General features: G+C 38.0%; 1 protein-coding gene across 3 annotated transcripts; it reads right to left on the bottom strand.

The window, feature by feature from the left end:
• Positions 1 to 1,726: 1,726 nt before the first annotated feature.
• NMRK1 (nicotinamide riboside kinase 1) lies at positions 1,727 to 10,571 on the bottom strand. 3 transcript variants are annotated; one of them, XM_054283203.1, is made up of 9 exons: positions 10,386 to 10,571; positions 8,375 to 8,434; positions 7,865 to 7,955; positions 7,211 to 7,259; positions 5,664 to 5,826; positions 5,514 to 5,585; positions 4,412 to 4,521; positions 3,361 to 3,450; positions 1,727 to 2,995 (listed from the first exon to the last, which is right to left on the bottom strand). In XM_054283203.1, exons 2-9 carry the CDS (start codon positions 8,401 to 8,403, stop codon positions 2,976 to 2,978), a joined length of 624 nt encoding a protein of 207 aa, XP_054139178.1. In that variant the 5' UTR covers positions 8,404 to 8,434; positions 10,386 to 10,571; the 3' UTR covers positions 1,727 to 2,975. The 3 variants fall into 3 exon arrangements, with proteins under 3 accessions (XP_054139178.1, XP_054139179.1, XP_054139180.1); XM_054283204.1 differs by having other exon boundaries at positions 10,402 to 10,571; XM_054283205.1 differs by having other exon boundaries at positions 10,334 to 10,493.
• Between the last annotated feature and the right edge of the window lie 164 nt (positions 10,572 to 10,735).

Here is a 10,735-nt window from a genome sequence, read left to right as displayed (position 1 = left end):
AATACATGCCAGAGACTGAGAAAAGCTTTCTCTCACTTGTGACAGCCTGAAATTGCTGCCAGCAGATGATACCACTTCCAGAAAGTTATCTGTTCGTCAATAAAGGACCACAGGCTTCTGTCATGCAGCTCTCCCCAACCACCTCACAGCTACCACAGCCCTGGCAATGCAAAAGCATTCACCAAGAGCAAACTTGAATTTTATTTTTTTTTTTCTGTCAAGGGCTGTACCACCTTCAAACCAAAAGCATTCTGCCAACATGCCAGGTAAGCTTTTATAATAGCACCTGAAATACTTTATCTACCAAACCAACTCTGAAGAGTTCATTATCTTTTGTCGCTGAGTTGCTGCAGCAACTGGCCAGAGCACACAACTTAGGACACCAGGTGAGCCTGGTCAGTTTCTACATCCATGCTATAGCACTGCTTGCTTCTTTTACTACTTCTTATGGGTGAAATGTCAATGAATTTTCTTTATCTCCTTTGAACTTGCTGATTTTGTCTACCACCTTTGGCATTACATCTCAGAAGGTCAGTGTCTGCAGCATAAAGTATCATTTCTACCTGTGTGAAATATTACCTTAATATAAATTGGTCAATCTGTTTCAAATGAGTATTTATAAAATTTGGTGAATACTAGCTCTGCATCCACTTGACTCACAGCTTTCAAGATGTTGCAAACCATGGTCCATTTTCCCCTTGGTCTTCTCCACAGTGAGTGGTCCCACAATTTTCAGTCTCTCCTTGCAAAGCAGCGTCTCCATTCCCTTGAAATTTAGCTGCCCTTCTTTTAAGTCTACTGTGGATTCCCTCCAAATGTAGAAACCAAAACTGCCCAGTTCTGAAAACATGGGTCCACTGGTCTTACACAGGAGCCAAGTAAGACCACCTGTTTTGTTTGCAAAAATAAAAAAAAAAAACCCACCCAATTTGATGCAACTCCGAACTGTGGCAGGATTATAGAAGAACTGTGAAAGATCTGTGCCCTGAGCTCTTATTACAAGTTGCTGAAGCAACATGTTCAGTAACATGTATATTCCAATAATGATTTACAGCACAAATGCATAGATCTGTATTGGAGCTCATCTATCATTTTTCCCTGTAGGAGGATCTGACAAAACTGAGCTTCTTTCCTTAGCACTAATGTTGGGAATAAAGTCAGGTGATACCATTTCTCATTCCATTCCCTCTTCTGAATCACCAGGCAGAGCAGTTGGAAGTGGAAGACTGTCCCTGTATGAGGGACCCCATTCTCAAGTAGCGGAAGTCTGTGAAGAGGAAGGACCAACACAATCCCCATCCACTTGTGCTGCTGGGAGACATGAGGTAGAGAATTTCTGCAGGAAGTCAAGCCCAGGAAGAAGGGAGAGGTGGAGGGAAGGTGTTTTATGATTTGTTCTTAATTCTCATTATTGCTGATTTTATTGGCAGTAAATTCAAATAATTTCCCAAAACCACGTCTGTTTTAACTGCATGTGAGTAACTGCTGAGTGATCTTCCTGTCTTATCTTGATGCAAGATAAGCCAAGATGCAAATCCATTGCATTTTTTCCCTTCTCCTGTAGAAGAGGGGCAAATAATAGAGCAGTTTTGGTGGCTAGCCAAGGTCAGCCAACCACAGCCACTCCATGCATTAGCTAATCTCTTGCAATTGTACCCTTTCCAAAGGGAAATAAAAACAAAAATACAGTTTAAAGTCAGACAGTCCATCACAGCATATGAGCAAATGCAAGATGAAGAATTTTTAGTGCAAAATAATAATACAAAATTATATTTGGAAGCACTTTGTTTTAAACACAGCTAAACACAGCTGTAATCTGGTAACATCTTTTTCTAATACATAGATTTAGGACTTTTACTATAAAGTACTACATTTCAATCACTGACTAGTTCAGCTGTCACATATCAAGTAATAAAATCTATCCTTTCCTTTCCATGTCTATAGTTTTATTTTTATTCTGGCTCATAAAAATGCAACCAATTGTCTAGAAAACATAAGAGTTAAGATATTACTTATTCAGCAACAAACTATGATCCGATTTCCTAGTTTGCGTAAATATATATATATATATACACAAATTCTATAACAAAGCTTTCACATTTGTCTGGCATTCTTGCTTTCTGAACATTCCATTCACAACATTTCAGTTTCATTTCACTTTCAATGTGAGTTACAAATATTAATAACAATTATTTCTTCCTTCTTTCTCCCTGAAGCATGGATTTATTATCTAGTCATCTGTGCCATCCTAGTCAATCTCTGCACAATATATGTATTAAATCTTGTTAATGATGCATCTCCATTCTCTACATCTTATTTTCCCACCTTTTTCCAACAATCTAAGTCATCTTCAGGTTTGTTTTCATTTTCTTAACATCTATTCCCAACTGCTCTAAAGAATACACAACACAAAAATTACAGTGCAAACACCAGAGGTATTTAGCAAGTCTAAATAAGCTTAGCTGTGAGGTATTCAGTTACTGAATAAGCAGCATAACAACTTACATAAACTTACATATCTTACACAGCTAGTTTCTCTGAGCATGTTTATCAGTGATAATAAGCTCCTAGGAATATTAGAGGCAATCGCTGTCATTCCTATATGATCGTTTCAAATTGCAATCAAATCATCCATGTTCAGATACACTTATTAATCCAACAGAAGTGCATCTTTGTGGTTTAGTTTTATGCACAAAATCTTCATGTTTTAAAATATACACATTGAATCAGATTTAAAGCTCAGCCAAAGCAGGATTGATTAAAGGAAATTTCAGGAACGCAGTGTTCATACTCCTAAATGGAGTCTCTGTCTCCATACCCAAGAGAGAGTTAATAATTACTTACAAAATCTCTTGTGTTACATGAAGCAGCATTATGGTCATACACACAGCATTTGCTCAGTTGGTTGGCTTGCCATGTATGACACGCTTGGTGTTTTCAACTCATATCAAATGGAACCCAGGCTTTCTACATTGTCATGATGTGACCTGCTGATCTAAAATAAATACAAAGTACATATCTAATCTGCAGTGTTTGCAAACAACATCACTGTATATTAGTGATAATATAATTCCACTAACACATTTGTTTTCGTTCATATTTTATCCCATATTCCTTCTCTTCCATGTTTTTTATTATTATTTTATCATTAAGTAATTAAACTATGATCTTAGACCATCCCATTTCAAGGAACTCACAGTTTTAACTGAAATTGACTCAGAGAAATGAGCAAATGTGGTATTGTAGCACATAAAGAAATAGAGATCTCTATAATTCTTGTAGTACTTTCAAATAAAAGTATTAGCTTTTTGTTAACATGGAACAGGATACATAGATTCAATTTCCAGTAACATTACTTACTTTCTTCCCTCAGCTTGTTTAATTCCTGTATTATATCACTATACACATAGGATAAAAGCTCCTCTTGGGATTTTGTTCCATCCAAATAATCTGAAGAAGAAAAAAAAAGTGTTCATGAGTTCTATGCCAGCTATCTGTAATGGAAATTGGCAAAGTTTTTAGTATTCCTATAGATGCCATCAGAAGAGAAGAAAAAAAAAATCAAGAACAGGACCTCCCATTTTCCTCTTCCCCAAACTTGTTTTACGTGTAAAAAACCGCAACATAATGGAAAATAATTCTAGTTAATAATTCATTTACAATTTTTTGTGGTACAAACTCTCCAAAAGCGTAATGGTAGTTATGTGAGGACAGTAGAGCAATGGAATAATTTGTCAAAAAGGTCTCTGTGCAGTACATAATTTCAGGTTCCTCAGTTTCAGCCTTTGAGCAAGTTCCGGAAGAGCACTGTAGTTCTTATTCTTACAGCACAGCAAGAAGCAGTGTGCTAATGATGAAGAGGCCACCCAACTTCCCTCCCCTTCCCTCTGGCCCCACTCCAGAAGCAGCTAGTCCAAGAGCTGTGTAAGTGTGAACATCACACAAACGTGTGGCACTGCCCCAACAGCTGGCCTAGCTTTGACACTTCTCATGCAAAACTGGTGACTGTAGTGTGGACAGTCAGCACCTAGAAAGTATCTTCAGTTTATTACAAGACTTCGCCAGGATTTCAGTTTTGTTCTGAAGAACTCTGCCAGTGCATCAGCTGTCATCTCAGAAGCTTCCTATTTAGACATAAGCGTGTTATCTTGACAAGATATCTTGTTAAGTGGACTTAATTAGTGATCAGAACATTTCCATTGTTTAACTTCCTAATTTTCATTATTAAATACAAAAACAAAATCCCTATAGGCTTGAAATATAAACTAACAGAAACATCAAAACCTACTAAATGCCACAAAAACACTTGAAGAAAATTTTGTCCCATTTTAAAAAAATCCCACAATTCAACAAAAACTGCACAAGTGCCATACTTAAGCATTTCGTAAGTTTAAAATAAAGGATACCATACCAACTTGCATACTTGCATTCTCTTCCAATTCATTTTTATATTTCAAATACATAGGCCACACGTGTCCATCGAAGTACCCTGGTGTATCTGCTGGCTGGTAGACTCTGGTGCTACACAAAAATACATATGCATTCCCATATATAAGTTTTAAATTTTCCCCTAGTGTCAGCTGGTTAAATAACAGCTTTCATCCAAAATAAAAAAGAAAGGCTGGCTGTATTTCTGTTGGAGCCAAGGAGGCTCCTTTGTTTTAATTCAGTCTGTGACACGGACTTCTGCTGTCTTTTGCTATCTTACCCATTTCTGCCAATCAAACCACATTTAAGATAAGATAAAAGATAAGGTAAAAGTTTGGTGGTTTTAATTTTGTAAAAGGTATTGCAGGTAAATTAAACTGTATGGACACTACTACCAAAATACGCTGCTTTATGTCTATTTACTAGGTAGAGAGATTTCTCAAGCTTTAAATGACTGGTTGTTTATCTAGACTCTTCCATTCTGGACATCAATGTCTTAGGTGAGTCTAGTGAGAAACCAAGAAAGCGGTATCACCCACAGCCAGCTGAATAGAAGATTTCTTCACTCAGCCAGCAGATTATGACTTTGTGCACATATATTATTCCAAGCATACAGTATTGCTCCAAATTGGGAGGCAAGTCAGACACTGGCTCAATAATCTAGTTTAGATCCACAATAAAATTAATGGATCATCTAAACAAAACTGTACACTTAACCCAGACATGAACATCATTTCTCTAAGACTAATCATCAATAAACTGTATTTAACCAAGAATAAGAGTGCTTAGTATTTTTTTAACCATTTCTCATTTGAAACATAATTTTGCTCAACTATGCAATCAGGAATTAAATAATTTATCAGGACAACAAATTCTCTTTTTAGTGTTTGCAAAGCACATAATACTTTAATAACCATGTGCTTTAAAATGAAAATCAAACCAAACAAACCTCAAACTAACAAAAAGAGGATAGATGTTCTTAATAGCTTACATTTTGCAAGCACTGAAGAAAAGCTACCACAAAAGGACCACTTCAGTTCAGGGGGTGCGGTGACTCTTTTGAAACAAGAAGTCAATAATCTTACCTCCTTCTCCTTTTGCACTCTTCATAAGGCAGGGTCAAAAAATATCTTCTATTCCACAGCTCATTAAGGGGCCTAAGATAATAACATATTTAGTTCCCTCTTCAATTTTAGGGTTGTTTTTTATTTACCAGGTTACATATTACTGCTTACTCATAATTGTAAAGGAGAAAGCCTTCAACAATCAAAATATGAACATTTTTCAGATTGTCACACGTATTCTCTGGCTCTTCTGTCACAACACCTGAGCTTGCTGGGCTTTTCATCCAATTGCGAATACTTGTCACCATTTCATCCATATAGAGGGCATCAAGTACTAGATGAAAACAAAGTTAAACATCTCTTAAAAACAAAGAATAAAAAAATAAAAAAGAACCCTAAAGTATCCCTACATTAATCAGTAAGAATCAAATCATTTACATACAAATTTAAACAATGGGGAACAGGATTATCCCAAAGATTATATCCGTAGTTCTGTGTTTGCTATTGATGTTTTACTGAAACCAAAGCTTGCACCAGGATTGGGGTATTTCTATTGGGTGTAGTCTCTCTGGACTTCATGGCATCCACTATTGTCTGAACAGAATTCACAGCTTTTCACTTCATGACAGAAACTTCAGGGACTGCTCTCCACTTACACAAAACTTATAAAAATTTACTAATCCTGAGACCTCCACCATTTTGTCAGTAGTCAGAGGGGGGAGTAGACGCTCAGAACGTTTTGCTTTAGGTTTTTATAAGGTTTATCAGGTGGGCATAGAGAGAGTTAAAGGACCATGGTATACAATGCACAATGTAACATCTTTTTTTTTCTGTAGACACGCAAGAATATATTGAGGAAGTATTCAAAGGTAGAAATAAGGTAGCTTTTGGATACCAACAGCAAACACATTTTTAAAGAGCTTTTAAGAGCAGCATTAAACCTGGATATTTGAATAAGAATGTCCATTTTATCTCTCCAGTTTCACATTCCATTTACATGAAGTCTACAAGTTAAGCCAAAGATTGCATAGCTGGTAATGACCACTCTTCAGGTACAACTGAAGGGTCTGACCAATTTTCTCAGTGATACATTTTGTGATCACAAAGTATCAACAGAGATTAGCCATTAACCAAGCAATTGTTTACAAGTGGATATGACCTGACACAAAACACTGCCCTAAAGTGGATCTGGATTTAGACATCACTAAGAATAAATTGAGCCAGCATTAATCATGAACTTAAAAATATATGTTCTTTATCTTAGATCTCACATCAAATAAAGGCGTCAGGATAAACCCAAGTTTTGACTGACTTGGAAAACTCAATATGATATCCCATGAGCTCACCAGCAAAAGCAGAAAAAGGAGAGCCATTACCAAGTGATGAGATTAAACTTATGCCAGTACTGCAAGCCAAGACTTCCAACTGAACAGTACCATTTGCTACTAAACCAGACACAAGTGAAGAAAGAGAGGAGAAGATTCAAAAGAGCAAAGGCAGGACCAAGCCCTAGCATGAGCTATTTACTTGTTAAGCAAGTTTGCTTAAATATGTCAGTGAGCTGAACGAAATTAAAAGAAGGATTGTTCAGAAACAACCACTTGTTTACTGCCTTGCTCAGAAGGGAAGAGAGCAAGGGGATGGGGTGGAAGAAGTGTTGAAGCTCAGCACAACAACTTCAGTACAATGTTTAAAAGCAGTGCATCAGAGTTACTGACCATCATATAGCTTAAATCCACGTTCATCTGTTTCTACTTCAGACTCTGGCTGAAGGAGGAAAAAAATTTAATTTTTTCAAGGTTGCTTTTATGACCATGCTGAGAGATACATACTCCGTTTATAAACGTAAGGGTTTACACTTTTGTATCCAATTAGTTAAATTTATCTGCAACATTAAACGGATGTAAACAACTGTTAAAATACACTACAAAAACTTTATTTAATCTAGACCAACAAACACTCCAAATCATATTACTTAAATTCATTAGAGCTATACTTGAGAAAACTGTGTGTCAAAACATTAGCTGTTTTTCTGTTTTGACTTAGAAGACAAAGAACTACTTATTGTTGTATGTGTGTAGGCTTAAGATAGTATGATTAAACTCATTCGCAAAAGGATCTTGAAAAATTCATCCATGCCTTATTTTAAAAGAATGGCAAAGAAGAAAGGAAATTTCTATTGGCTGAGTATATCCAATAGTTTGGCCACTTAAATTTCAGTTACCCCAGTGCTCATTTTATGATTCTTATTAAATTAACGTTACTTTAAGCAGCACCAATTTTAAAAGTTCACCAACAGGAGAACTGAAAAAATAATTGAGACCTACTCAAGCCTCCTTTTACCTATCAGGTTTTTCCAATAAAACTGTTACCTTAAAGAAGTCATCTTGAGAGATTATATCACAGTTGGGAAGCATATTCTTAAGTTTTTCTGCTAGCGTTGTTTTCCCTCCATTTGTTACACTGTTAAAAACATTGCAAAAAGTTCACCAAGGCAAAAAGTAATCTTTTAAACATATGTACAAGCTCACACATACATTTCTGTATAGTTATATGCAAATAAACAACACAACTTCCCCCAAATCTTAGTCACATTAAATACTCTCTACCTCTAGAAATTTTCTGGTATGTTCCATCAGTTTTCAATAATTGGTACAGTAAATCAAGCAGTGCCAAGAAAGATGCTACAGATACCTGCACCTAAGGTCTCCAACTGACACAGAACAATTTCTTAAGAGTTACATGCTATAAAACAACAATTATATGTTGCATTTGTAATCCAGTTTGAAAAAAATGTATTCAGAAATAGAAATTATATCACATCATTCTGAGAAGAAGACTAGTCTTAAGCTGTAGAGGAAATTTAATTTTGTATAACTTACCCCCCAAGGCCAATAACCAATACTTTCATAGTTTGTCTTCTCCTCAGTTCTTCCTTTTTACTGTCAAAAACAACAGCCAGTGAAAAATCTTAATTCAGGAACAAGAAGGCAACTATGGTATTAAGAAATAACAATTATACAGTTAATTCATTTTCTTTCTGTTGTCCATCATTTTTCTTTTTGCAAAGGTACAGTCAGAATCTCAGCTGCTTGTTCTAATGCTAACCAAAAACCTGCAGTATATATGCTCCATCTTAAATTCCAAGGTACTTTATTTTTGACAGTATTTTAATAATTTGAAAGGAACTCTGGGAGACTCGATTCTAACAATGTTGGTATCATACAAGATCCTAAAGAAAAGCACAATCACTAGCTCAAGCCATAAGAATATAAAAAAGACTAGGTAAACAGAAGTTGTGGTGGCAAAACAAACAAAATCATTAAGAAAGAAACAAGTGGCATGCTGAGGAGAAAAGCGTTTTAAAGTTTCATGAAGACTTGTAACAGTAAGAGTATGTTCAAAAACTCTTTTATGAACCTGGTATCACTGTGTGATTCACCACTCCCTTTCTGAGGGTATTAACAGCACAGACCACACAAATCCTCTTCCTCTGCCCCACCACAGATTAATCTGGAAGCATTAAAACTACTGCAAGGGCAGTTTAAGCCATCCTAGCTGACTTAGCCTAGGTAGCACTTGATTTTCCCCTGAAAAGATCGAAGAGTAAACTCTAAAGGTTAATTTGTCCACCATATCCCTGCTGCTTCCACCATATCCCACCAACTCTGAGGCACTGACTGCCTGAACACCTTCAGTACAGTCAGAGCTGCCAGGACACACAATTACTGCCTTGCCCCAGCTCTTTCCCCCGAACTTTCTTCTGGAATGGGTGTTTGCAGAGTACATAATGAACTATCCAGGAAAAATACTGCAGCTGAAAAACAGTTCTGCAAGACAGGGGAAACAATGTTTGTTTTCAGTTTAACACATCAATTTATAACTATTTGCCCACATGCAAACGCCCCTTTTTTCACGTGCTCTATCCTCCTAGGTCAAGCTTAGGAAGGTAAGACCTATGACACCTAAGACCTGAAAGGACTGAGCAGGTAAAACCCTCCCTACCTCCAACAAACAAGTATCTATACTGTATTAGGAAAAAGACTGGTACAGGGGATCAGTATGAAAACAAAACCACATTGTTTCTGTGAAAGTAAGCTTTAGACACATGTGGAGCCTGAAATAATATAATCCTCTTGCATTTGGTGCAACGACTGGAAGTTCCACTGTTTCACATGTCTGTGATATGATCTCAGCATGCTTTTCCATGAATGGTTACGTTAAACAACCAACAAAAGACATATTGACTAGTCCAAGCCATCATCTGTAGGACAGTCATTGCTTTGCAATGGTGCTGCTTATCTACAGTAGTTGGCATTTGTGAGTTTTTTAAGTTAGTACACATTGGTTTTCTAGGAATATTAAAATTTTCAAATTCAGTGATGCATTGAATGCTCATAGTACTGGCTAACAATGCAAAGACGGAAGACAGATAACTTTTTCTTAAGAAGTGATGATACTCAGTCTACTTTAAAAATAAGATTAAAAAGTTCTAAATTTCTAAAAGTCATCAGTAAGTTTTGTGTTGCAGAAGATTACCCTTTGTCCCACAAAGGGTGTTACGCAACAAACCGGACAAACACGTTCACCTTTGGACTTTAATTTATGTCATTATGCACGTGCAAATTAATCCCAGTCTGCGGCAAAAAATACCATCATAAAAAAATACACCAACTCTTCTGCCGCCCTGAGTAGTGTGTAAAACAAATTTCAAAAGCAAATTTGTCACAAATGCTGCAACACAGAAATCCTACGCTACTCTAGCTTGGGTCAATTTGTCTCTTTAAATAGAGCACAAACCCCATGGCATCGCTGCAGTCACCCCATTTTTAAGGGCATACCGCGGCAATGCTCCCACGCACGGAGCCACCCCCGGGCGCACCGGACCCGCACCGGGAACGTCTCTCACAGCTGCGGGCCCACACCGCGGGGCTGGCGGAGCTTCCCGGCCGCGCCTCCACCAGTTGCAGTTCCAACACCTCAGCGCCTCCGCAGTTCGCACTTTACTTCAACCACGCCGCGACGGTGTTAGGAGCACATCCTTCCGCCAGCAGGGCTCCGCGCAGGCGGACCGCCCGCCTCCTGCGTCCCGTCACGAAGCTGTGCGAGCCGCGCCCGCCTCCCAGCCGGGGCGGTCCGGCGCACACGACGCCCCAGCCGGCCCGCCGGGAGCAGCCCCCTCGCAGCCGCCAGGACCGCCCGGCCCCGGCAGCGCCGCCTGGGCGGCTCCTCCGGCCTGGGCG

Source organism: Melozone crissalis, unplaced genomic scaffold (assembly GCF_028551555.1).
Source record: "Melozone crissalis strain CALT ecotype California unplaced genomic scaffold, PUWL_Pcris_2 ptg000036l_1, whole genome shotgun sequence".
NCBI classification, from domain to species: Eukaryota; Metazoa; Chordata; class Aves; order Passeriformes; family Passerellidae; genus Melozone; species Melozone crissalis.
The sequence above is the reverse complement of the archived record's forward strand: the minus strand, read 5'-3'. Positions and strand labels throughout refer to the sequence as shown.

Excerpts from the sequence above, each read along its gene's own strand:
- NMRK1 (XM_054283203.1), bottom strand. The coding sequence starts at position 8,403 with ATGAAAGTATTGGTTATTGGCCTTGGGGG. Across the intron at positions 7,956-8,374 it reads TTGGTTATTGGCCTTGGGGG|TGTAACAAATGGAGGGAAAA; the intron begins GTAAGTTATACA and ends TGTTTTTAACAG. Across the intron at positions 5,586-5,663 it reads TTTCTCCTTTACAATTATGA|GCCCCTTAATGAGCTGTGGA; the intron begins GTAAGCAGTAAT and ends TTATTATCTTAG.